Here is a 27,657-nt window from a genome sequence, read left to right as displayed (position 1 = left end):
GTCGTTTAGTCGTGTCCGACTCTTCGTGACCCCATGGACCAGAGCACGCCAGGCATTCCTGTCTTCCACTTCCTCCCGCAGTTTGGTCAAAGTCATGCTGGTAGCTTCGAGAACACTGTCCAACCATCTTGTCCTCTGTCGTCCCCTTCTCCTTGTGCCCTCATGGAACAGGGTTTTGTAGCAGCAGCAGCAGCTCCCCCCCCCCAAAAGAAAAACCTCTCTGAGTCTGTTTCATATCACTATGTCATGCAGTACACCCCAAAATTCTCCCAAGAGATCTTTCTGATTCTTTCGGGAATTTGCAATTAATAATTTTCACATCGCAAATGTAGAACAGAGCTGTCTGAAGAGCTTTACTTTGTGGTCTGAAAAGTATGTTTGATGCTGATATTATTATTATTTTTTACCCCAAAAAATCCTTTGAAGTTAGCTTCAATAGAAACATTTACCAGAAAGGAGAAAAAAATGTAAGTATGATCCCAGCGCAGTGATTTTAATTATTTTGATAAAGTAGCTGATTTTAGTCTCGTTGACCTCAGTGGAACTAAAATGACTGAAATCAAAGAACTTTGACATTAACTAGGCTGTGGATTATGTTTGCTAATTTCACTATTTTATTAAAATAAGTATAATTAAAATTTCATTATAAGACTTTTCTCTCTGGTCATTCACTGCTCTGTATAGTAAATGTTCAAATTAAACTTTAAAATGTAATTACAGGCAAATGGTACGGCATATTCATTTAACCATAGCTAAGAGGTCTGGATCAGGTTTTAGAATCCTCCTTTTTTTAAAAAAAAAGTGAACATGGGGAACCTGTGGCCTTCCAGATGTTGTTCCAACTCCCACCAGCTCCAGCCAGCATGATCAATGGTCAGGGATAGCGAGAGTTATAGTCCAACAACATTTAGCTTAAAATACTTAAATCTCACCTTTGAACTTTAGGTCCCAAGGCAGTTCATGTGCTCTCTTCTCCCATTCCAATCACTGATTGCATGCAAATTACCCCCTCCTTGTCTTTCTGTGACTATGACTTAAGTTATATTAGTACTAGTGTTGACAATACTGAATCATAAACAGTTTCTCTCTGAACCAGGATTTATTAGTGTCAGTGCGCAGGCAAATAGGGTCTGTTTTGATGGGAAAGAGAGTGGTCTCGTGGCTCACTCCTAATCTAGTTTCTACCAGTATTAAGAGATTGATAATGTTGTTTCCACACCAGCCATATGTGTTTATGTTGTAGGCTTCATGGGGCTTTATTTTAACCCCCAACCCCAACCCTCAAAGCTTTTAATCAATAATCACATTTGGCATAATATGATCAGTCCTGAGTGCTCACTGGAAGGACAGATCCTGAAGCTGAGACTCCAATACTTTGACCAACTCATGAGAAGAGAAGACTCCCTGGAAAAGACCCTGATGTTGGGAAAGATGGAGGGCACAAGGAGAAGGGGACGACAGAGGACGAGATGGTTGGACAGTGTTCTCGAAGCTACCAGCATGAGTTTGACCAAACTGCGGGAGGCAGTGGAAGACAGGAGTGCCTGGCGTGCTCTGATCCATGGGGTCACAAAGTGTCGGACACAACTAAATGACTAAACAACAACAAACAAATAATATGATCTGATTAGAATGTTTCACCTAGCATCATCATTTTCAAACAGTGCTCTTGAAGCTGGGTTACAGATCAAAATTAGCCCAATAAACCTTATTAGAGGGAATAATTTTGCCACAGTCCTGAATTATTCCTGCACTCCAGCATTTATATAAAGTTCCTGTTTTTGTACAGGAAATTGATGGAACAGCCATGTAATACTGGAGCTCCTGGAACTAAAAAAAAAGGGGGGGTTAAAATTTGTCTTGAATTAGACCAAGCAAGACAAACTAAACTTTATATACAGTGGTACCTCGGGTTACATACGCTTCAGGTTACATACGCTTCAGGTTACACACTCCGCTAACCCAGAAATAGTGCTTCAGGTTAAGAACTTTGCTTCAGGATAAGAACAGAAATCGGGCTCTGGCGGCGCGGCGGCAGCAGGAGGCCCCATTAGCTAAAGTGGTGCTTCAGGTTAAGAACAGTTTCAGGTTCAGAACGGACCTCCGGAACGAATTAAGTACTTAACCTGCGATACCACTGTAATAATATATCTATGACAGAGAAAGGAAATGCATATACACAGAGTGGGGGATATCTAATATTTAATATGATAAACTTGATTGAGATTTTTAATGGATGTAAGTTTATTTGCAAATAAATAAATAAGAGAGGCATGTGTATTATAGGCCAATAATGAGGCAGGCAGTTGTGCAAGGTACTTATCTCCAGCCATATGACATGGAAAAGTACAGCCCCAAACCCATTTTAGGGTTCTGTCCATTCTACTTCCCTGTGCCACTGAGTATAGGCAGCTGAGTCTCAGCAAAGTGCAAGTATTATCTGGGAGCCAGATATTATGCTGTAGTGTACTGCCCATTTCCTTCTTCCTGGTTTGTTCTGAAGCTTGTGTACATCCTTCTCAGTTTATATGTAACAGGCAACTTTAGTACATAGGTGCTGGGCCCCTGGGCTCACTGGGTGCCTGAGCACCCACAAAATTCCCCATGAAGGGGTCAGGCACCCACAAATTTCATCACCAGGGCCATGCACGCTGCATGGCACCCACTGGCCAGGGCACCCACTGTCGTGGTGCCAAGCTGGCACTCCTGCTTTGGTAAATATACCCATGTGGGCCACAGATGGGCAGAGCTCGCAAGTTGAATTATGATGCACATCTCAGGTTAATAAACCAAGATATATTACATCCAGATCAGAACATTGAGGTTGCTAATCTTTCAGCTAAGCACTCATTTGATTACACCATCACACAACCAGCTTAATTTTCAGCCCACATTTACATGTATGTGAATTATTACTCTCAACATACGTACGGACCGCAGATATAGTTTGACAATGTTTCCTTATTTACTTTATGTAGTTTTTCCTACCAGAATGTTGCTGAGAGCTGAAATACCAACTCTTTAGAAATTTGTAGATGAAACCAATTGTATTCCAGTTTTGCACATATCCTAACTTTGTGGCCCAGGGAACATCATATGATGCTAACACAAATCACAAGCTGTATATGGTCCTGCAGGGCTCCATGATGTGGCAATACTGACCTCATAAAATCTGAGAATAGGTGAGCAATGTCGTAGGAGAAGGACCATCGCAACCACTGTGTCCATAGACTGTGTATTCGGGCTCCATAATCTCTTTAAAATGACAACCCTTATTTTGGGTCAGATTGATAGCCCAACCTGCTTAGCCAAGACAACGTTACGCAAAGGGATGTCTGCTACTGTGATAGAAAAAATACTAAATTAAGAGCACAATTTACTAGGTGTGTTTGCTTAGAAGTAAGTTGCGTTAACCCTTCTTCCTGGAACGTAGTTATAGGATTGTAGTTTAAAGGTATTTTCTGGAAAATTTATGATAATATTTAAAATAAAATAAATTTGCTCTTTGGGAAAAGTTACATCTATAAAAAAAATTAAAATCATATAATGTTCTTAAAAAGAGACAGAGAGGTAGAACTTCAATATTGTGAATTTGGATCCTGACATTTTACATTGATTGTACAATTTACCGTCTAGTACAATCGATTTTGCAATGTGCTCTATCATTTTTATTTATAAGGAGTCACTTCTTATCTTAGTGGTGGATGAGATTTTGTTCAGTGTGGTCCTGCCTGTGTATGGATTACCCTTTCCCATGTGTTCAGTTTTTAAACACCCACCCTAGTATTATAACAATGGTTAGTTCTGTATATTTTAGAAGAGTCTTCTTGCATTTATGGAGAGATCTATACACTGCTGTTCATACCAGATTCTAGCAGTTGCATGGAGATTCAGGCATTTGTCATCTTCAGCCTATTTATTTCCACAGCAGCTGTTCTGCTAGAGATTAGGCTGTGAATCTAACCCCCCCCCCCCATCTTCATTAACACAAATTAATCATCTGATCATTTTCTTCCTACTGGAGCATTTGATTATCTCAAAGCACCCTCTACTTTTATATGCAAATTTTGTCCTAAGCTTTGCAAAAAAAAGGCATAGCAATTAAGCAAAGCAAGAAAAGGTGAGGGATTTCTGATTCAAATCCTTTGCAGTTGATAACAGTAACAAAAATTTTGGTAACTTCATTAATATTCTTTTCACTGCACACACGCAATTGATTTTCAAACAATCAAAATACTCCCATGTTGTTCAATAACTTGATGGATATTAATATTACATATCTTTTAGTCAATGTGTCTATTTAAAAAGTCAATCCAATAGGTGGTTATATCTATTAATGGTATAATATAGGTAGTTCCACATACCTGGATTCACATTTTAGATTCACCTGAATGAATCGCAGCGATCATATTTAAACAGGTATGCCTGTATTTATGGTAACATTGACTTGTTACTTTCTCTTCCATAGGAATGTGCACAAGTTCTAACCTGAGGACATTTGTGTACAAGACATTCAGGAGCGCTGCTATATGAATGAATTAGCCTAGAGGCCATCCATAAAACATCATTATACATAGGCCCCAAAGCTTATCCAAAAGTTTGTGTCCCCAGCTGTTGACACCTGTGCATATATGGTGTAAGATTCATTCTTATGGGGGAAGATGCTAGCAGCATTCTTACAGTTCCCCCCAACCATGGTTTAGAGGGTTGGACTCAGCAATGAGCTCAAGCATTTCACACGCGTTGTCTATTCAGATCATTGTTTCCAAAATGCCTGAACAGCAAACTGGCTTGAGTGGGTGGTTTTCAACTAATTTTTACTCAGAGTGAGCGACGTTGGAATTAATGAACATGACTAAGCTAGGTCTATTAAGTTTGATGGGTCCACTCTTGAGTGAAACTTAGTTGAATACCACCCAGTGAGCCCTCCAAACCAGGATGGTTCAGTCAGGAACATAGGAAGCTAGCCCGGTCCACCTAGCTCAGCACTGTCTACACCGTGGGTGGGGAATTGCCCACCCCACTCACCAAGGGTTTGAGACCCATCAGCTACCTTCACCTGGTTTAGCCAACTTGTCAGAACTGTTCCTGGGTTGTGGCTGCTTTCACATGCTGACAGCTTCTCTCGCTACAGGTGAGAGCTGAGTGTAGGGTAGGGATACAGTCTTTGATACTCTGAATTTCCATAATGCATTTCCACAGGAGTGCTTTATGCATTCTAAAGTTACCGTTCTGTCACAGATACTATGGCTGCTTTCATGACCATCCTCCAAACTGTGGTTTGGGGAAGTGATCATTCCCGTCTTCCCTCCTATGTCCTCCCTGACTCTTACTTCCCACACAGCTCAGGCACAGCCTTACCACTTCAGCAAAAGGTAGGGACCACTATGCCCCTTAAAAAATGAGGTCCAGTCCAAGTGGTAGTGATGGTAAGGGACCATTTAGATTTTCCACTTGGGTGACTACTACGATAACATACAAATAAGGGAAGCAGTGAATAAATTATGTGTTTCCTATATTATGAACATTGTGATTCACCTGATACTGAGATGGGAGCAGGTGTGAGTATTAAAAAGGAATTTAAATTAGGAAATATTGGTTGCTTGAGGAAAGTACCAGCTGAGAAATATTTCACAAGACAGAGTGTACATTTTGTCCAGATTCACCAGTAAGGCCATTGAGATGGAAGACAGCTTTGTCAGAGCACTGAAGCCGTTTTGGGGAAGAAGAAGAAGAAGAAAACAGATCAGTCGCTTCTCATTGTTTGTCTACTTAGTCTACCTTTGCCTCTGGCAAACAGGTTTTGCAAATCCTTTGCATTATTTCCAGGACAAAAGAAAACAAAATTCTGCAAAAGTACAAAAGAAATGTAACTATACAGTGTTCTCTAGTGGGTACATATGCTTGGATGCTAACTAAGCACCTTCAGATTGAAGGACTTAATCTGTGTTAGTTTCTGTTTGTGCCGCTATGCAGTGCTTGGAGTCACAAGACTCTGTTTTGCATTCCACACTTTCCATACTGTTGGAAGTCTCACGGGAGACGGATGTGATATTTACTGGTTTCCTGTTCCTTTGTGTTTCAGTTGCTCTCTGCTCTCAAAGAGAGAGGATGTTTCTTTTCTGTCTGCGTAATTAGAAATAAAACTCTTTAGCCATGTAGCTTATACTGTCTCGTCCTTCCGCATGCTGCTGTATACTCTGCGTAATGGGGAAACATGCTTGGAGCCTTATCAAAGACTCAAGTCGTTAATCATCGTCGGATGAGCTTTATCAGCTCAGTAATGGAACGCAAGTCTGACATTCTGATCTCACTGGCACAATGGAAGAGATATATATGCAGATATTTAGAATGTTTATGTGTTTTTGCTTTTTTGCTGGTTTTAATTTTGTGGTTGTTTTTACCAATAATCTTACTGTTTTATTATTTTGGTAAACCTCTTTTGAGGCTTTCTACAATCAAGCGGTGTACAAATTTTATGAAATAAGTAAAAAATAAAAATAAAGCAGGGAAGATATCCAAAACAGACATATAATTATAAAAAGGGCAACATGATTGGGAGCTGTCAAACCAGAGGCCCAATCTGGTCCCCAGCAAGGCTGCTGAATCCAGTGGGGCTCTTCTTTCTGTATGCTGTGCTTTCTGAGACACAAAGGCAAAAAGTTATAAACGCTAAAGTTCTGCACCCGCTGCCTCACACACCCCATTCTACAGCATTGTTTTGGTGCCCCCTGCAGTCTGGCACCCAGTGGGCACACCACTCTAAACCCACCTCTGTCCTGAACCTCCCAGAGAGGCAAAAGAGGTTCTTCCAGAGATCTTTCCATATTACACACCCTGCCTGCTCACTCCTTGTGTGAATGCCAAGGTTCAGACAATATAGGAATCAAAGGAGCATCAGCATAGGGAATTCTGCCAAAGCCTCAGCTGCTGTTCACGTTGAGAAGAATGGGAATCTAATGGTGTCTAATTCTTCTGGTAGAGAATAGCCCATGTTTTAGACTCTTCATCATCCTGTGCTCAGTTCAGCGCAGCGACCCTGATAAAACCTAGTTGTGCACTAGAATTACAGTGTATTCAAATGCTATTTGATGATAGCCATTTAAGCATTCTTGATAAAACCGTATAGGGGACAATGGCTACAATGAATTGGACAGAGCCAGAAAACAAGCCTACCTTTCATACATTCACACCAGGAGAGTACTTAACCTGCATTATTTGTACTCTTTTTGTGCAGGAATAATTTTCGTTCTGAGGTGCTAAATGTGGTTGCTAAGCAAAAGAGGAAAGCAGTCAATCAATAATTTAACTTACTCAAGTTTTACTTTGTAATTTCGACAAAGTACAGAAAAGTTTGTATTTTGAAGGTGACGATTGGTCAGCAATCTTAAGGCTTGAATGGATAATCATCTAAATGTGTTGCTGTTGTGAACTCTCTGTTGTATTTTTAGGTTTCCTTTATCATATACCCGTCACTCTCTAGATTTCTTGGAACCAAATTATGGTTGTTGAAAGGCTGGGAACTTTATTGTCCTAGAGACAATGATGTGACGTCGATCTTCTTGCTTGTTTACAAGCTGACATTTGGTTTAAAATGCGATCTTGGTATCTGGGCAATTTTGAGTATTTACCTCTAAATACCTACCAAGAAAAGGTATTAGTTACTAGCGTGCTCTCTCGCTCTTGCTCTCTTTTTGCAGCTGACAATGAAAGAGCACTTTCTTACTTTTTTGCAGCTCAGGCATAGTCAATGTTGGCATTTTGCATCAAGATGCTTTAAAGAATTAATTCTTTCTGACTTAAAGGAAGAAGTATTGAGAGCCAGGGCAGCAATAGCCAATGTGGTGCTCTCCAGATGATGCTGGCATCAAAGGATGATGAGAGTTGTAGTCCAACAAGATCTGGAGGGTACCATGTTGAATGCATCCACTATAGAGTCATATCCAGCAGTCAAACACAGAGGAGACCAATTGAAATCAATTGGCCTAAGTCAGGCCTGCCCAACAGGTCGATCACGACCTACTGGTCGATTGCGGGATGTACCGGGTTGATCCTGATCAATCTTTGTACCCCTCAGCAAAAAGAAAAAAGCTCAACAACTTTGGCTCCAGTGACAATGGGTAGATCACTGCCAGTTCTTTATACTGTGAGTAGATCGCAGTCTCTTGGGAGTTGGACAGCCCTGACCTAAGTGATTTGCCGATTGGTTTCAGTGTGTCTGCTTAGAGTAAGACTTAGTTGGGTGTCAGTTCTTGTACCAAAATGCAAACAAACAAAAACAACCACTTTCTGCACAATTTTAGATTGTAACTTGTGAAGGAGAAAAATGTGTTTTCATTTTTAAGGAAATGTCACAATAAAGTTCCACATTTCTTGCTAAAAGCACCAGTAGTACACTAGCCAAGCAAGCACCATGTGTGCATTGTACTCAAAGCCAGAGTGGCAAGCCTTAGAAAAATACTCCCCCCTTTGGTGTAGACATCAAAATCACTAGAGTCATGTAAGCATGATAAATAGCAGCACAATATTGAGCTGTTTTTGTTCCATTTTCTTACAAGAAGGCCTTTATGATTCTTCTTATTTTGCTGCCATGATGTTTTTTTCCTGATATTCCTTCTATCTTGTCTCAACCACACTAGTTCCTAAGAAGCTCAGCCTCACTGCCGACACTCGTATTTTGCAGTTCCTTTTGCAGATTCCTTTGTGATTCCTTGGCTGATTTAGAAATTTGCAGATAAAGTGACAAGGAAATAAGTATAGAGTAATATCCAGTGGCATATGAATGTACTTCTATTTGCACAAGGAGACTTACCCTTCCTCTTCTCACCCCTATCCTGCCCCCAGATCTGCTCTACAGGGTTGAGAGACCCTTTGGAGCAGATTTTTGGAGCCTTCAAAGGGGAGGAGAGGAAAGGGAAGTCCTGTTGGGCAAATGTGTTGCACAGTTGGGTGGAGATTATTGGATGTCACCCACAGATAATGGCATTGTGGGAAAGATATAGACATTAATATATCCATGAACAAATTATTGATTGATGCAATCAAGTCACAAAAGGCAGGAAAGCAAGAATTCACATTGCTTAAATATGTCTTGTTAACACTAAATAAGAGCCAAATCTTCATCTTTATCTTTCTAATAATTGCTCACCCAGACCTGCTATATGTATTTGAAATATCAATGTGTATCAAAATCTGTTTGAAAACAAATGTCAAAAGAAAACATGTGATGCAATATAAGAAATAGAACACAGAGGGTAAGGCATAAAGAGTTTATAGACTTTTAGACACAATTTGATGTCCTGAGCATAGATTAAAAACACACACAGAGGGTGTAATGAGCTGGTCTTTGTTTCAAGACAAAATGGGGGGGAGAGACATAATGATGACGCAGATTTTGGAAGCCTACGTAGATGGTACCATTCTTCAAGGTAGACTAAGGTAGTGATGTAAAAGCCTTGTTAATACAGACTTGGAAGGAACTGGTGAAAATATTGTCCTACCCCTTCCGTTGGAAGTTGGAAGAAGATTGAGCAACTTAGAAGGTAGTAGATGACGAACCGCATGGAACTCCATGATTAGAAGCATTGTGCTTTGATTTGGGTTCTGACCCATATTACTCCAAGCATATTTAAAATGTGGTAACGGTCAATTCTCAAGATTTCTAATTAATTTTAGTAAGAAGACTCACCCACTCACAGAACGTTGTGTTGTATTTTAGATTCATTGGGTTCTTTTAGATTGGCAACTTGTGGGTAGGGACTGTCTTGTTTTGGTTCTATGAAAGCTGCTCTGAGAGCCTTTCTGGCCGAAGAGTGGGATACAAATGCTCAAAATAAAATAAAATCCACCTATTATTCCCAGAATCTACATGACATTCTGGATTATAGTGGATCTGTTTTACTCCAGCTGTTTTAAGCCGATTCAAGCTTTATTTCCCTGGGGCGGTTTTCATTTGCTCCATAGAAGATGGAACACTCAGGGACAGGGTTTTGATCCAACTTCCTCACCACCTTCTAGCTGTGCTTAAAATTGAGGTCATGGGTTTCCAAATATTCATGCACCATTTCAGTTGCAGTCCCTGCCTAAATTAAAGAAACCTTTGGCAGACTGTCTTCCCTTCTATGAATTTCTAGTTTGGTCACATTGTAGATGCCCATATTTATTTCTCAAAGCATTCAGATTATTAAAAGTGGCTTATTACAGGTTGACATATACTTTTGGGGATATTGCACATTTAATCATCTGCCGCATGTCCTCCAGACAGGGAACAATGTCACCCTGCTTTTCGCATTAATAAATGACGTGCCATAGTATCAGAAAACTTGTTATTTGATACTTCAGGCTACAATTCTAACTCTGCTTATCTCAGAGCACTCCCCATTGAATTCAACAGAACTTACTTCTGAGTAGACATGGTTTGTGCTGTTCTTTCAGAGTAAGTCTCCATCCATTGCACTGACACTATACAAATATGTGCGCCTCTAATTATAACCTTATTTACGTGGATGAGGGCTCAGGGAAGGTAATCTGTGGTTCAGTATTGATACTGTACAGTTTTTTTCCCCTATCATATAGATTCCTGGCACTTACACCAGAGCATTGCTTTCATCTCTCCCCATATTGTTTAAGAGGCTCTTTGAAGCACTAGAAAAATTCAGTAATTTCAGAATGAACAACACCTGGCAAAACACCTCTTTTCTCAAGTTTTTACAATAGCTTCCCACAGTGCGTGCTCTGATAAGCTCTGAAATCCAAGTGGCACACAGCTGATCAGACAACTGTTCAAAATATTGTTTGATTCCATTCTGTCCAAAGAACAAACTCTGTTCACACATTCCACTTGGGTGGCATAGTACTGATGTGAGAGCAAAATTGGCTCAGGGGTTTCGAAATGAGTGACTTTTTTTCCCAACCAATGAATGCATTTAAAAATTGTATAGTATAAAAAGTTCAAAATTGAACAAATGTAGGCCTTAGAATACTGCATGTGGCTGGGCCAGAATTCAAAAAAATATGCTGATTTCTTTTCCCCCATGGGAATTGTTTGTGGCGAAGCAGGGGGTAGGGGGAGAGGTGGAAACAAAATGTATTTCTCCAATGTTTTTAATGTCTGTTCACAGCCAGCTAGGTTTTCCTGTCTGCTGCTTCTCCAGGGTTGTTTTCATTTTCCTTACAGCATGATTCCAGCCAGGGATGATGTAGTGAGCAAAACATTATCAGTGCGATGTAGCCAGTCCAATTTGGCTACAGCGCTAGACTAGACTGTAATCAAAGTGTGTACCCAACATGCATTTGACTGAGATTTATGGCTACTCCTAAAAATATCTGTTCTGTAATCTGGAGTGAATCACAATATAAAGATACAAAATGCATAATAAAAATAAAAACAACCCAATAACCCCACCCCCTCCCCAACACGTTTTAAAAGGGCATCAGATGTCAATCATCCAAAGCTCTGGTTAAAGAGGAATGATTTTGCCTGACGCATAAGGGTGTATAATGAAGGCGCCAGGCAAACCTCGCTGGGGAGACCATTCCACAATCCCGGAGGCCACTGTTCTTGTGTTGCTACCCTCTGGTCCTCTTGTGGAGGAGGCATTTGAAGAAGGGCCTCAGAGGATGATCTCGGGGTGTGGGAAGGTTCATATTAGCAAAACCTATTTTGTGTTTCACAACTTTCTGACTAGTTGCAGGACCTTAGCCAGATCTAGCAGAGTACACGCAGAATCCACGGAAGCAATTGGCAACTTGGCTGCAGGCAGGATAGACGAAGCAGGAACCAGGAACTTGTAGTTAGGTGTTTATTATATACAGTGGACTATTTACAGGAACAGAACATGGATCTTTTGCTAGCTCTCTCTGACACGACTCACAACTCCTACACTGACACAGAACTACTGAACTCACGAACTCTGAACTAACAGTTAGTAGGCCATTAATTATCACTCCCTTGAGAGAGCTTCTCCAATCAGGGAGTGGTCTCCATGTCTCTGTTATCTCCAGGCAGACTTACTCCTTCAGATTACCTTCTGGCTGTCTGCCAAACCTTAATTGACTCTGTGTGAGTAGCTGCACGTACACAGTTTCCCAACAATGGAGAGATGCTCAAACCACCTTGCCCCAGGGAGCAACCTGGCCATTGAATTCCGCGCTAGCTGAAGTTCCCAAACCACCTTCAGAAGAAGCCCTACGTTTAATGCATTGCAAGAATCGAATTTAATGTGGGAGTTGCTCCATCCCCTTGATCATTCTGGAGATGCCAGAGACTGAACCTAGGACATTCTGCATGAGGAGCATGTGATGTGCCTTGGACCTGTGGCACCCTGGAGGTTATAGTTAAAGAAATTTCATGGTGATTTCTAGGTTCAGTACTCCTAGTTTCTGCATCTGTCAGTGTGGATAATCATAATTTTTGCATGTGATTAAAAAGTTTTTATTTTCCTAAAGGAGAGATTCCACATGGTTTTTTTGTTTTGTTTTTCTACAGAGAATGATGAGGTCCTCAGTTTTCCATATGTTTATCCTGAGCATGGTGGCAGTAGATGTCATTGTTGCGGCTAGCAATTATTACAAGGGAGAGACTTTTAAGAGCCAATACGATGAATTCTACCTTGCAGAGGTGAGTGCCTTGAAACTGCCATAGATTTTCCTCAATAATAAAAAAGGTAAGTGAGCCCAGGCGAATGCCAACCAATTTTGAAAGTGTGCCATTTTGTATTATTATTATTACTCTTAAAGCGCAGTTAGAATCCTTTACCGATTTGTTCTTTTCTTTTTTTTCTTTCATCAACTGACAAGTTTGCCCCGCACTTTTCTGAAAGAACATTTCCTCACACAAAATCACAGTAATAATGAGCTCAGACAGGAGGGTACCATCAGCAGGCCATACCCATATTTTATTTTATCTTTTCATAACAGGAGTATAGTAAACGTAGGGGTTGGGTAAAATCATACCTTGATTCTTTTCTTAAAAGGGGAAAAAATTAATAATGTCACACCACAAACAAAGTTAAGCTAATTTCAGGAAATGGCTTTTGTGAGGGAAAATATTTATTGCTTCAAAATGCACTTCACTTATTCCTTAGTCGTGGCCTACGTAATTCCCCTGCACCAATACAGTGGTACCTCGGGTTAAGTACTTAATTCGTTCCAGAGGTCCGTTCTTAACCTGAAACTGTTATTAACCTGAAGCACCTCTTTAGCTAATGGGGTCTCCTGCTGCTGCTGCGCCGCCGAAGCCCAATTTCTGTTCTTATCCTGAAGCAAAGTTCTTAACCTGAAGCACTATTTCTGGGTTAGCGGAGTCTGTAACCTGAAGCATATGTAACCTGACGTGTATGTAACTCGAGGTACCACTGTATTGCCTAAATCAGTAGCAATATTTAGCAGATCTAATGTTCTCATGACGTAAATGCACAGCCTAGGTACTTTCTGCATGTGTGGAATTTTCCCCTTCTCCCAGAAGAAGACAGACCACTTGTAGTTATTTAATTACTAGTTAAATGCCCTTCATTACGACAGTGAGGATGTATGTATGTGGACTCTGGTGTCAAGGATGGAAAATAGGTTCTGTTCTTGGAGCATCTTTGTGGTCGTTGTAAGAGGGAACGACAGCAAGTAACACACCAGAGAAATCCTCATCGTTGCACATTGCCCCAATCCAAACGCTCATTTGCAGAATATGATAATTTGCTAGTTGCTAGCGGACCAATTCTACTGCCACCCTTCCCTCACATTCACACAAACACACCTATTGACACCCTTGGTATTCCATAGGTCCTGACTATACGCCTTCGTCAGACCATGTTTTGTTTTGCTTTTTTAATGGCCTGTTTCAGTGTGCTTTGCATAACTGCATTCCTAGCAAGCTCCCAGCGAATACAGAGGCCGCTGCTTTGTTCCAGGTACTCCCAGTTTGCTTTGTGGGACACAGCATTAAAAAGAGCGGTAGCGATAATAATATATATGTTACAGTACAGAGTCTTACGCACTGCCATTTTTCAAACAGAAAAAGAAAATGGCACATCAAACACTACCCTGCTCAAACATGAACAATTTGGAGTGCATAGGGTGATTGTCTCCTAGAGTGTTCTTGTAGGCTGGGTGGAAAATGTGCTTCTGGGTGACATCCCACACACTCCGCTTCCACAATCCCCTCCCCACCTTTTATAGTTCCTGAGAGGCATAGCTATTCTGGCACAAAAAGAGGTGACAGCATGCTGAACTGCAATTGTTCAAGTTACCACTTCACCACTCTCTGCTGTGTCAAGGTCTCCTTTATTACATGGCTAACAAGAACTACTGAAACACTCACCAGGGGTGCTAGCTTGGATTCAGAGTCTTCTCTTGTAAATAATGATACTCCTATCTCTAGTCTTAAAAAGGGGAAAAAAGTCAGGTGTTTTTAAATTTAACAAAATGTTATGCAAACCTTTAGTGGTTTTGAGCTCCTTTGACAAGCATATAAAATGCAAATCATCCAGCCCACACAATTTTGGAACACGTTAAAATAGGTTTAACTCTGTAATTGTTAATATTCTCATAATGGAACAGGGAAAAGTGTCATTGTTCTAGAACACACTTTCACCATGATAGGTAACATTTGGAGGGCTTATGTGGGAGGAGGGGGTTGACAAAAATGTCCACGTTTCTTTGTGTTTTGTTTTACATGGATATATTTTTGATGTATAGTGTTCATGTTTCAAGTGACTGCTTTGCAAAAATTGTTTTGCTTGTCATATTTTTATCCTGCTTTTCAAATACAAATATTGTATCCAAAAGCAGCTTACAAACTAAAAAGACAAAGAGGGAAGAGGTAGAGGAGAGAGATCAGTAAAACCATGACAAAAATGAAGTGGTGATTGTAAACAGGCTCTTATATCTAGTTGGAGGAAATCACCTAGATGTTCCCTTGCTGATGTGTCACAGTGTGTTTCTCATACATACATTCTCACACTGCACTTGCAAAAGAAACCCTCAGTAGTTTGTGTAAACCTTGATGTGTGCAATCACCCATGTATACCTGTATTTTTGCGTGAAGCGTGACAGATACTGGGCAGAAATATGAATCGAATTACTTGAGATAAAGGTCTGTGTAAAAAAAACCACCTTTGTTTACTTTAAATATTGACAGGATAACAAGATTTGATATGAGAGCAAAGGCCGTATAAATGAAACACAAAACAAAACCCCACAACAGCAGTAGCTGTAATAAGCAAAAACATATTTCAAAAGCTTTCTAAGGAGCTAAATTTTCTTTAAAATGCTTTGCGTGTGAAGACCCCAATACCTCCCAAAGAAAGACACAGTTGACACCAATATTAGTTTACGGTTATTGGCATAATTTTTGCCACAACTTTATTGATTACAGAATGTGAGTTGGTTTGCTTAGGCATTGGTTCGACTAGCTGCACCTACACCTCTGGCAGGGCAGCACTGACAACTGGACACTGGCAGAAGTCAGCAAGGGTAAACAGACTGGTGAAGCATTGGTCCTGATCCGAAGACTTCACCCCCTTCTTATATGTTCCCCCAGGTTGCATTTACGGTCCTGTTTGATCTGGAAGCTCTTCTGAAGATCTGGTGCCTGGGATTTACTGGCTACATCAGTTCATCTCTGCACAAATTTGAGCTACTGCTGGTTATTGGAACTACTCTTCATATTTATCCAGACCTCTACCATTCACAATTTACATATTTTCAGGTACAGTTTATAAGGGAAAGATGTGATTTGAAATCATACATGTGATTAGGTAGGAGTAAGTTCCATTAATGTTTCAGGTTCATTGGAAAATAGCCAGTTTACCTACTTTATAAAGGTAAAATTAGATTGTATGTGTAGTGTGTAATAGCAGAGTCTCCTCTCTCTTTCTGCCCCTCAGTGCTAGTGATCTTAAATGTATGGCAGGATGCGAGTGCTTTTTGAGTTTCCTTGGCCTGCAAATGGCTGACATGGAATGGGAATGGGGTTGAGGATGGGGAAACTCACAGAAGCACCATGTTGTCATCTTGGATAGTTTAGCTGGCCAGATGTTATGAAGGATAGAAGTGGAGGAAATATAAATCTGTTTGCTTTCAGCAGTAGCCCATACATTAGGGCTGCCATACGTCTGGAATTTCTCAGATGTACCGGGGATTTGTCGATCAAAAACAGCGTATGGATGCAACTTTTGAAAATTGGTTAAAATGTCCAGGAAAACTTGGGCATATGGCAGCCCATATCGGAAGTGTTGGGGTGGGGTTTTTTTGGCAAATTTTGTAAAAAAAAAAAATAGCTTAAAAACTTCATTTGTTTTGGAGATTTTGCAAAAGAAGCTCAACAACTTTTGTGTCTGGATTTTCACTTTATGAAAAATGGCAACCCTGCCATACATTACTCACATCTAATTGGGTGCCACAAGAGCTTTCCAAAGCTCCAGAGAATATCATTGCCACAGTGCTAAGCCCTGTAAACAAGGGCCCCTCCAACTGCATTTTTATTGTGCATTCAAAATTATTTGTCCTCATGATGGTATCAGAACCATTATATGTGTTTCCACTTTGAATACTGTTTGTACTGCAAAGGTTTTGGAGTGGACATACTGCTTTGATTACAGTAGATGCATGACTTGGAGCAGGGGTCAGCAAACTTTTTCAGCAGGGGGCCAGTCCACTGTCCCTCAGACCTTGTGGGGGGCCAAACTATATTTTGGGGAAAAAATAAATGAACGAATTCCTATGCCCCATAAATAACCCAGAGATGCATTTTAAATATAAGGACACATTCTACTCATGTAAAAACATGCTGATTCCCAGACCATCCGTGGGTTGGATTTAGAAAGCGATTGGGCCGGATCCAGCCCCCGGGCCTTAGTTTGCCTACCCATGACTTGGAGCTTTCTGCTGAAATCTTGTAACTTTTCATGTTCGAGTGGAGGAGGGAAGGAACCCCACTTCTGTTGCACTATAATGCAAGTGTACTACTCAAAATGGCAATTGGGGCAGCATCACAGAACAACTCATAAAGTGGAATGATGTTTGCATGGTCCAGTATAAATCCACCACTACTGCACTGATGACATGTTACAGAATACACCCACAAAGTAACACTAGTTTGGAGAGCTTCTAGCTCTCCTGTCTGCCTGAAAGTCAAATACATCTTCAGATTGTTGGTGCGCATTTAACATAACACTACAAAGTCAGTCACTTTAAAATCCTAATGATTAAAATGGGAGAGTTAAGCATGCGTTTAAATATGTTCTACTCAAGTCAGTGGACTTTTTTATATTTAAAAAAACCTATTTTGGCTGCATTGTGCTCCAGTACTTTTTTATTTGAAGGTCATGAAGATACAAAAATCAAACTGAAACTCTTTTGTATATGTATATTCTTCAGGTTTGGACTGAAGGTTTTGTGCAGAAAGTAGGCCAGCATATGACACAGAAAGCCCCTACATTTGACTTCCTTTGGCAATGGGAAAGCTTATTTAGCATAACCTATGAGCCTGTCTGATCCCTACATTGTACCTGGAATATATTCTCAGAGCAAAAGAGAATCTATATTGAATTGTGCTTGTGAAGGTGAAATCTCTTACACTGATTAGCTGAGCTGGTACAATGGCTCAGAATTTTAAGCTGCATTGCACATAACATGGGAGTTGCATGACCAGACTCATTTTTGCTCTATGTAAACCAAGTGTTGGTGATCCTAATTTGGATCGGTGATGGAAGAGGAGGGGAACCTAACATTTTGCCCCGTGTCACAGGCCTGTGCTAAACTGGAAAGCATGGAGACTGAGGGAGGACAATGTAGTAGTAGGCAGTGGACTGGGGCATGGCTGAGAATGATGAACCTGAAGGAAGTATAGGCAGATAATGAGACTTGAGGGAAAGATCTGGGGAGGCAGGAAACTGAGGCAAGAGGGAGCTAGCAAAGAAGCGGCTCTGAAGAAACTTCACAGCACTTAAATTAAAAATGGACTAGGGATTCCAGTCAGCAGAAAGGTGACCAAAGGATGTGGGATGACATAGGCAATGGCCTGAGAAGCAGAAAACTGAGGAAACGATTTGTGGTTGAGTTGGCGCTTGGAAACAGAATGAACTGGGAACTATTGGCAGAAAATGGGCAAGCAAGGGAGGGAGCCCTTCCTTTATTTGAATTAACGAGGCAATTCTTTGGTCAAGTACTGCACAATCAACTCTTGCTACCAAATTTTTTGTTTTTGCTTGTTCATTTGCCAACTAAGGCAGCTGCAACCCTTTTGCAGGTTCGACAGGCATTTGGCATGAGAAAAATATCATTCAGCGAATATGGTTTCAGTGAGCTAAGCCACAACACTGATTTCTGGAGCTAGAAAATTGCAGTTTTCAACCATAGCCAATGAGGCGGCGAATTTCCCTTTTTAAAAATGAAAAAAACTCAACTCACCCTCATGCATTATTGATAAACAAATTGTAATGAATGGCAAGTGATTAATAATACATAAAGGGTAAATAATGAATAGCGCAGATAAATCTTTTTAAAACTGTGAACGGGGTCCAGTCAACTGAAAAGAGTCATGTATTCCGAAATTATGGAAATCTGAACAGCTTTCCCCTATTCACTTGGTGATGATCTGCAAAATCCATCCAGAAAATATTTGCTAGCATCAAAACATCCTTGGAACATATAAGGATTCTTTATTTCAACAAATGAGAATTTCTGGAGCTGACTGCAGTCAGAAGCATCAGACTAAACTACTTGTGTGGCAAGCTAGATTTCTCAGGCATAAAACAAAGAATGACAATCTTGATAAATCTTTGTTGCAGAGCTCCTGTTTCAATGGGGCCTGAGCAAATAAAACATCAACTCAGCTTCCCCTTGCATTGTGTCCCAAATGTTCCTTTACTGGAAACTGTTATAGAATCATAGAATTGTAGAGTTGGAAGGGATTTTGAGAGTCATCTAGTCCAACCCCCTGCAATATAGGAATATTTTGCCCAACGTGGGGCTCCAACCCATGAACCTGAGATTAAGAGTCTCATGCTCTACCGACTGAGCTATGGATAAAGATTAAAAATAAATAGGTATTTCCTTGCCTGTGAAATATTTAGGTTGCCCCAGTGAGCTTTCAGACTCATTTATTAAGTACCGGTATATATATTTACATCTTAATTATAAATGCATTTAACTTGGAAACAAAGATGGATTCTTAGCATCACTTTGCCATTCATTTCTTCAACCCATGTTATTGTCATTTGCTTACATTTTGCCTATGGTGAATGCAAGTGATCATTCAAGGGAGACTTCTTTCCTGGACTTCCTTCATTGTGGATTGGAGATAGATGAGAGAGAGAGAGAGAGAGAGAGAGAGAGAGAGATTGCTTTGCCAGTTCCAGGTAAACACAGCTGTGTCTGGATCCAGCATGGAGATTTCACCAGTGGTAGCATCCTGCCCAGCTAAATACAGCAGGGGCCTTTCCTATCCTAACCCCCTGCAGCAGTAAAGATCAGGAAGTTAGTACTGCGTGGATAAGCTCCCCAGATGCTCCAGTTGGTTAGGCAAATCCTCGTAGTAAATTCTACTGTTGGCTTTTCCTTTAACCACGGACATGCTCCGAGTCCTTCAAGACAACTGTGACCTTTTTATTTGATATTTGGAAGGAGAAGAAAAAAAGGACACCTGTCTGAAAGTGCTTTAGGAATGATTCTTCAGTCAGTCAGCATCGCAGAGATCCTGGCACACCATTAAATAAAGAATGCTCCTGTTATCAAAACTGTTCTTACAGCCGGCTTCTTCATTAAATTTACTGTGTAAAGATAAAGATGCATATGTTTCTGAATCAGGAGCATCTGCCACACTGAAAGATTTAGGTCACCTTCTGCAATCCAAGTCTCCTACCGGCAAATGACAGGGGAGGTTGCAAAATGCATTACCATTTGTGCCAGTGTGACAGTTAGAAATCCACCGTTTCCATGAGCAATCAAATTCCTAGGGAGTGATGTAGCACATCTCTAAATCAACTGGCTCGAAAGATTATGTTCACCTAGATACTTGCGGTGGCTAGGCAAATCCTCCAACATTCTAATATTTATGGTGACAGGTCTACAATATCCCCAGCCAAGCTGCAAAGAGGTAGTTGGGAAAGGAATTCCCATGTTAAACACACCCTGATTTATCTGCCAGACCTACTTTTCACCTTCCTATGCTTCCACATTGCGCACCAGAGACTGCAATATTTATTAGTTTTTTCCTTTATTTTCAATGCTTCAGTCACTCTTGCTTACCACTAGGGCTGCCATTCAGCTTGCAAACCGCAAAGAGGTAATCTTTTTTTTACAACACAATTTGTGTGCTCTTGTGTACAAAATGGAAAGGGGGGGGCATAGCTGTCAACTTACAGATTTGAAAATAAGGGACCAGCAGCATCGAAAATAAGGGATCAGCAGCCAAAATAAGGGATTTTCCAAGCACAGGTATGTTCAACTTCTGAGCCCCTCCGAGCCAAAGGCAGAAAGCCCAGCCAGCAGCCAAACGAAGCCTCAAGCGGTGGTTCCCCACAGCACAGCAACCTGGCAAATGGGATGCAGCAAGGGAAACCACCGTCACCTCTCCGCTGGGAAGCACTGAGCAAAGGCGAGTCCCCAGGCAATGCGGCCGATTTGATTGGCACAAGGCATGCAAACTCCACCCCCCAGTCGTTCTTAGACTCCTTATTGGGTGAGCAACGCAGCCAAGCAACACAGTTGGAGCCTCCCTCCTCCCTGGCAGGCAGGCAGGGAGGGAGAGGAGCTGCTTCCTTTGAAACCCGGGAAATTTAAGAGGCATCATCAATAAGGGACAGCAGCGGGAAACGGCGCTGGGATAAGGGACTTTCCCGCCAAATAAGGGACAGTTGACAGCTATTGGGGGGATCTAGTATTCCTACTCCACACTGGGGGGGTTTATGTATTGCTGCATGGCACAACACAGCCAAAATGTGCATAGTTCTCCCCACTGAAATAAAAGGTGCTTAACTTTGCTTGAATTGTGTCCTGTTTTAATGTGATCTGAAGTTGGAAGCTAGCATGGGCTAGTGCTGAATCATCCCAGCAATGAAAGATTGGTTTGGGTTAGCTGTGCATTTTGTGGCATTTGGACGCAGCCATTTTGGGGGTTCAGGGGAACACTGCCAGAAATGGGGGTGGGGAATCCTGCAGGCTGAAAATGCAGAAGTAGTATTGCTCTGGATGGATAACAGTAAGATCCAGATTGGGCTAAAAGGACATTCCACCCAACCACTCATTCATTTCCAAGCAGATTCTTTTGTAAGTCAGTTACTATGGACTACCCTGTCCAGAAAGAATACCTCTTAAGCATTTCTGGAAAACGGAGACCTTATAGGCTGATGTATTTGAGAACGGGGGAAATAGGTGCTGTCCTGAGTTCATTGGAGAATTGGTAGGGCAAAACAATACGAAGTTAAAAATTCCAGTGAATATCACAAAGTCATATCCTGCAATGAAACGATCATTCATTCCATGGATGATCTTATCATTGTGAACAGTGTTGCTGTACATTTTCCCCCAACAAGGTATAAATGTTCAAGATTTAAAGCCACGACAGCCAATGCAGCAATTAAAAAAGAAAAGAAAAAGTGTAAGTCGATCCTCACACTACCTTAATGATGCAAGCTTCACTGAACTGCACAGGACTCAAAATGCCTCCATCGGATGTTCAGAGCCAAATGTAGGGACTGGTGGAAGTAAAGAACTTTGAAGATTGCCCTGCCCTTTTCTCTCTTAATGAAAACAAATGGACTAGCAGAATAGTTCCTGGAAAGATTAATGTACTACTTAAATGTCAATTAAGGCAACTTAAGAGGGGGCAGGGGCACCTGTACCAGAACAGTTAAGTGGAAAACTGCTCAAAATCTAAAATGAAAACAAAACTTTTTTAACACCTAAGGAGGATCTGCAAGAGCAGTTTCACTCCATGTTCCACCTGTTCCATTTAATATTTGTAAGCAATTATTGCTGTGTGATTATTTTATATGTCCCAGGAAGGGCCATAGGTAGAGCAAATGCTTTTCATGCAGAAGCTCCTGGTTCAATCCTGGGTATCTCAAGGTAGGACTGGAAAGGTCTTGTATGAAATGCTGGAGAGCTGCTGGCAGTCACTGTTGACAAGACAAACCAATGGTCTTGCTCCGAACAAGGCACCTTCCTATGTATTCGTTCTAGAATCTCAACTCTGCATAACTGCAGGGCAGTGTTCCATTGATGTTCCTTCTGTTCTGCTGGCCCCCAAAAACAGCAACAAGAGGATTCTTTAGTTTTCCGGAACACTTCGTAAACATGCAAGATGTAACCAGTATGTGTAAAAATTAGGATTTTATATCCTGGACCGAGAGAGGAAGCATGAAAGAAGGAAGAAGGCGTGCTAAAGGAAAAACTAAGCATGTGTTCCTGAAAGTTCATAGAATTATAGAGTTGGAAGAGACCCCAAGGAAGGGACCCCAAGATAGCTGTACCTCTCTCCTCTCCCCACTTTACTCTAAATAGTTGTCATGGATCAGGAGGCTTGAACTGGATCAGGACCTTGGCATTGACCCTTTGTGCTGCTGTCTCAGTGAGCTGCTCCGATGGGAACTTCCGTCCCAAGCCAAACAACTGCTGGTGGGCGGGGGATGTTATATAATTAAACACCCAAGGACACTCTAGAACTTTGACACAATAGTTCTGTGTCTTGGAAATAGTTGTTTCTGAAATATTGCCAAAATGTTTAAACCCTGAGGCACCATCCGCTTCTCAGAGGAGGCGAGGCTGATTTTTGTAAATAAATACTTGCATATAAACTGAAGATACATTTGCAAAAAAAGAAAAAGAAAACCAATGTGCTCGCAGTGCGGTAACATAATCATTCTCTTTTGTACAAGTTGCTTACTGTCCGTTTTGTTTCAGTTTAAATTTTAAGGAATGACTAATATTGATAATTTTGACCACGTCAATGCTTCTGTTTGTTTTAAGATGCAGTGTTTTTCAAATACATCTTTTTGTGTGTGTGTTTTTTTTAAAAAAAGCTTTATTTTTAAGTAACTACACTAGCCATGATTAACCAGAGTATTGTGTTTTGGGGTGAAGATGGGACATTTAGGACAATATTATATGAGCCTAAAACCACATGAAACCTTGTACACACTCCCCTTGGCATAGGCAAACTTGGCCCTCCAGATGTTTTGGGACTACAACTCCCATCATCCCTGACCACTGGTCCTGTTAGCTAGGGATGATGGGAGTTGTAGTCGCAAAACATCTGGAGAGCCAAGTTTGCCTATGCCTGCAGTACACTGATATATAGAACTTAAGAACTGACATATGGTTTTTCAAGATCGAAGCAATGGTTAGTTGATCTGTGGTCCTGTATTTCAATACTTCTTTCTTTTTGAGCCTCACTAACCCTTTTTAAATTAACGTGCTGTAACAATATGCTGTAAGAAGCAATAGAAAACCTGAAGGAAATCAATGGACCAGGACATTTGTTACTTTCCCATTCAACACATGGTACTTAATGCTAGGAGCCTACTTGAAATAGAACCTTCTGTGTTATACCCATTTGACACCCTACAGTCAGATCAATAATGTATTTCCTTTCCTCTTGCAGGTGCTCAGGGTAGTTCGACTTATAAAGATTTCTCCTGCTCTGGAAGACTTTGTGTATAAGATTTTTGGACCCGGAAAAAAACTTGGGAGTTTAGTTGTATTTACTGCCAGCTTATTAATTGTAATGTCAGCAATCAGTTTGCAGATGTTCTGTTTTGTGGAAGAACTAGACAGATTTACAACATTTCCAAGGGTAAGTGTAAAACAACAACCAACCAATCAAGCAATCAGCTATGATTCTGTCGTCTTTCTTACAAATGCCTTTTTCTTTTAATTCTAGCTTTGTTAACACCAGCTGTTTGGAAGGTGTGGGTAAAGATCATGTTGTTCCTGTGTGTTGGTTGGGGGGGAGGGTTGCGCGTTTCTGTTGCTTTGTGGAATGTACTGTGGAAAGCTGTGTAATGCCTTTTGATTATTTACTTCATTTAATTTTTAAATCCTGTGCTGCCTTCTGGACCCCAAAACAACTCTAAAAATAGCTTTACAAGTATTGCTCTGTGAGTCGTTGGGTTGTGTCCAGCTCTGCACAAACAGGCTTTACTCCCTTAATAGAACTTCTCTTTCCCTTATCCCTCTACAGCCCCTTGCACACACCCCAGATTTGCTTCAGCGGGTCCTCCAAAACTCAAGAGCAGATTTCAAAGGGTGGCATCAAGCAGGATAAAAGGAAGGGGAAGTCTCATAGTGTGAGCTGATACCAGTTCAACTAGTGCAATGCCGGTATTGGGAAAAAACCTTACATATTTATGTGCTCATTCATTTGTAACATAAGATCTCTTTCACTTTTTTTCCTGCCCCTTTCTCCAGATTTTTCAGAGTAGTTCCCCAGTAATATCCCATCAGGCACTGATCATCCAGGCACTTAGCTTCAGAGACAGGGACAGCAGTAGCAAGGACCAGACTGCTTTCCTTCATTTTTTGTGTAAACACAGAGGAATAAACGAGGAGAGCTGTAACTCAGGGTGAGAAATGTGTCCTTGGATCAGAACAGAAATACAATATCCATAGAAACCAATCTTAGTAACTGCCACCTGTTTAGAACAAACTCTGCCACCATCTTTGGCCCTGCACGGCCATTTTGTGCCTCTTAGGCCTCAATATTTTTCAGTCCTTCTAAGTAGGCTCTGGGGGTTGAAAATGTCAGAACCTGTATACTAGACTCTTTGCAAGACATCCAGGCCATGTTTTCACAAGCTGTCATAACTTAATGCTCCAGTCTATAGCTAAAGTGAACAAGATGCATAACAGTTACAGTGAGAAGACTGGCCTGATCATGAGGTTAAATAAGATGGCGAAATCAGCTGCTATTTAGTTTGGGTTCTTTTAAAACCACTGAATGTGGTGACATGGGATTTTCCAGCCAAAGTGTTAAAATGTACTGGGATGAACAGAGAACGAGAGGTGCAGGCGATGTCAGGAAATGTTCTAGTCAGGCCCTTCCAACCAAATAAATGTCACTGATAAATAACCCATTAGCTCCCAATCTAGAAAATGTGGAATGGCAAGAGAGAGGCAAAATATGTTATTTTATAATTCTGGATACTCTGACTAAAATAAGTTCAAGTGGAGGTTTCTTTTTCAAACAGAAAAAAGGGGGAATTTTGACATCAGACATGCCAATATAATCAAAGCCGGAAACTTCCTTAAGAGTTGTCTCAGCTAATAGAAGCTTCTGCACATATTGTGTGATGTGATGATAGATTGATACTGTGCAGCGCTAAGATGTCATACAAAGTGAATATGTGAAGTGTCCCAATATCCACAAGCTGATTGTTGGCATACCCTCTTGCTGTCCTGTATTGCTTGCCACTAAGCAAGAGCAAAAGTAAAAAATGGCAGTTGCTTGCTGTCATGGTACCTTTCTTTCTGCTATTTCCCTAGATGCTGAAAAGCAAGTGTGCTGAGCCAAATGGGAACTATTGATTACTATGTCCATTAATGTCGCTGAATCAAAAGCCTAGAACTAAAAAAAAAAAAGCAAAAGCGCTATAGGAACATTGTGGGGTTTTTGAAAGAAAGGGGAAGAAAAGGCAGACAACCTTCATTTCCTAATGCCTCTAAATTGCATGCTTTCACATGGTTACCTGACAAACAGTAAATAAGTAGAAGCTTATGGTCACTATGGTTACCGAACACAGCATTCTCTGGACCATTTTTGTCTTCTTATGTGGTCTGATAGATTTGTTTTCAGGTCAGTGTGAGCCTCTAAAATGGACTTCTTCAAGTGTGTTTCCTTCCATTTTTTGGATTTGTCACTTGCAAAGTCATGTCCAAACTAAAGAAAATATAGAACATTTTATTACCTTGAATTTTTGCAATTAAAATCGGCTGGCTTCTCTCATGAGAAACTGTATTTATTTCATAGGGCTTGGCTAGTACAGATGAGAAATTAGAGTTTCAACAGTTGAGCAAAATGCTTTTTGAGGGAATACCTGCACTTCTGGGGCAAGGCCCACTGCCCCTCCAGCTCTTGTGGAGACCCTCCCCAGAACCCAGAAAATGTCTTCTTTGGGCTCTGGGGAGGGTTTCCTCATGAGCCAGAAGCACAGTGAAGCTTTGCTGGGGCTCTTCAAGTGTGTCCCCACACTTGAACATGCCTAAATGGGCGGATACCTGTAACGACATCAGGCAAGATTGTATGGCATGAGACAGATTGCACTGAATGTTGTGGAATGGGAGAACTCCGCATAATGCTACCATTTCAGACCTTAATGCTGGACGATGTTAACACTGATTGATGGATGGACCAAAAATAGTGGTCTCTAATGCATTTTAGCATTGGTCGGTTTATATTGTATTTTGGAAATAGTTTCTAGTTGATTACCAGTATCAGAATCTCTAACTAATCTTCAGAAAGGGGGGAGGGAATCAAAAGGAACTTGAAGCCTCCACCACACAGCCACACAACATGAATTAATTCAAAATCTCTCTATTTGCATAAATCTCCAGGTCTCATTTTCACAGCTGTTGGTTCTGTCAGCTAGGTAGCTGCGTTTCAGATTCATTTTAACATAAATGATAAAAAGTGTACCTTTCAACTAAAAATATCTTGCTCTGAAAGAAAGATTGCTACTTGCTGAACTTAAAATCACTGTATACTGCCTTAGCATTTTCTTTAAACTGGTGTTTTCCGATACAGAGAACTTTAATAATAGGAAAGATTTACGTGGGGTAACATTAGAATGAAGCATGTTTTAAATGGAAGGTTTGGTTTTCTCTAAAATGGAGAAGGTTGTGTAGTTTTTTTGTTTTAACATCACGTTTGTCCTTTCTAAAATGTGATGCTGTAGAAAATGAATGCCATTTATTTGGCATTAAAAAAGAAGAGAGGCAAGTTTCACTTTAAGCGAAACTTGCTACACTTTCTAAGCTATTGAGATATAAATGATATAGAGATGCCGAAAAGATCAAATAAACCATGAACAAGATATGTACACTGTCACCCTGACCCAGTTAAGCAGGCTTATGTCTGAATATCACTCTGGATTGGAAATTGTGGCTGTAAATTGGAAATAGATATGATGCTCTTCATATGTGTATCGGGGGAGGATGCAGCCGACCAGTGCTATTTTGCTTAGAATGAGAAACATATTCCAGTGTGTATCTGAAAGTACATCCTCCATTCATATTCCCACACAACTAGTTGCATGTTCATACCTCATGATGAGAGCTGGATCAGGGCCACTGATAGTTAAGAGCTTATTTGAACGTAGCCTCTATGCAAATGAATGGATATAAGAAAGCTGAAGGAGACATATCTGAGGAAATCTGTGAGTGATGAAACTTCACCATATTGGACGTATTTATTTTTTAGCGTTTGTTGAAAAATTCATATAAACTCTTCCTTCATAAGATATATCAAGGCAGTATACAGAATACAGAATACAACAAGATCAGTAGAAGCATCAATAGAAGCATAATGATAAACTGATAAAAAAGCAATAGATACAGCTCCTGCAGAACCGCTACTTGTAGGGAGTTCTAGAGCACAGGGTCTGCTGGGCTAAAGGCTTGAGTCCTGTTGTTGTTGTTGTTTAGTCCTTTAGTCCTTTAGTCGTG

At 40.8% G+C, this 27,657-nt stretch overlaps 1 protein-coding gene across 12 annotated transcripts in view; it reads left to right on the top strand.

Annotated features, from left to right (window-relative positions):
* The window catches only part of NALCN (sodium leak channel, non-selective), a 184,106-nt gene that overhangs the window by 84,647 nt on the left and 71,802 nt on the right, over positions 1 to 27,657 (top strand). For all 12 annotated transcript variants that reach the window (XR_014547207.1, XM_083610337.1, XM_083610341.1 and 9 more), the window contains 3 exons: positions 12,488 to 12,619; positions 15,536 to 15,703; positions 23,600 to 23,791. Coding sequence is in view for 11 of the 12 variants with exons in the window: in XM_083610337.1 (XP_083466463.1) it covers positions 12,488 to 12,619; positions 15,536 to 15,703; positions 23,600 to 23,791 (492 nt within the window). In the remaining variant the exon portion in view is untranslated. The remainder of the gene's footprint in view (positions 1 to 12,487; positions 12,620 to 15,535; positions 15,704 to 23,599; positions 23,792 to 27,657) is intronic.

Source organism: Podarcis filfolensis (assembly GCF_964270895.1).
Source record: "Podarcis filfolensis genome assembly, chromosome: 4".
Taxonomy (NCBI): domain Eukaryota; kingdom Metazoa; phylum Chordata; class Lepidosauria; order Squamata; family Lacertidae; genus Podarcis; species Podarcis filfolensis.
This window is presented reverse-complemented; position numbering and strand designations above follow the sequence as displayed.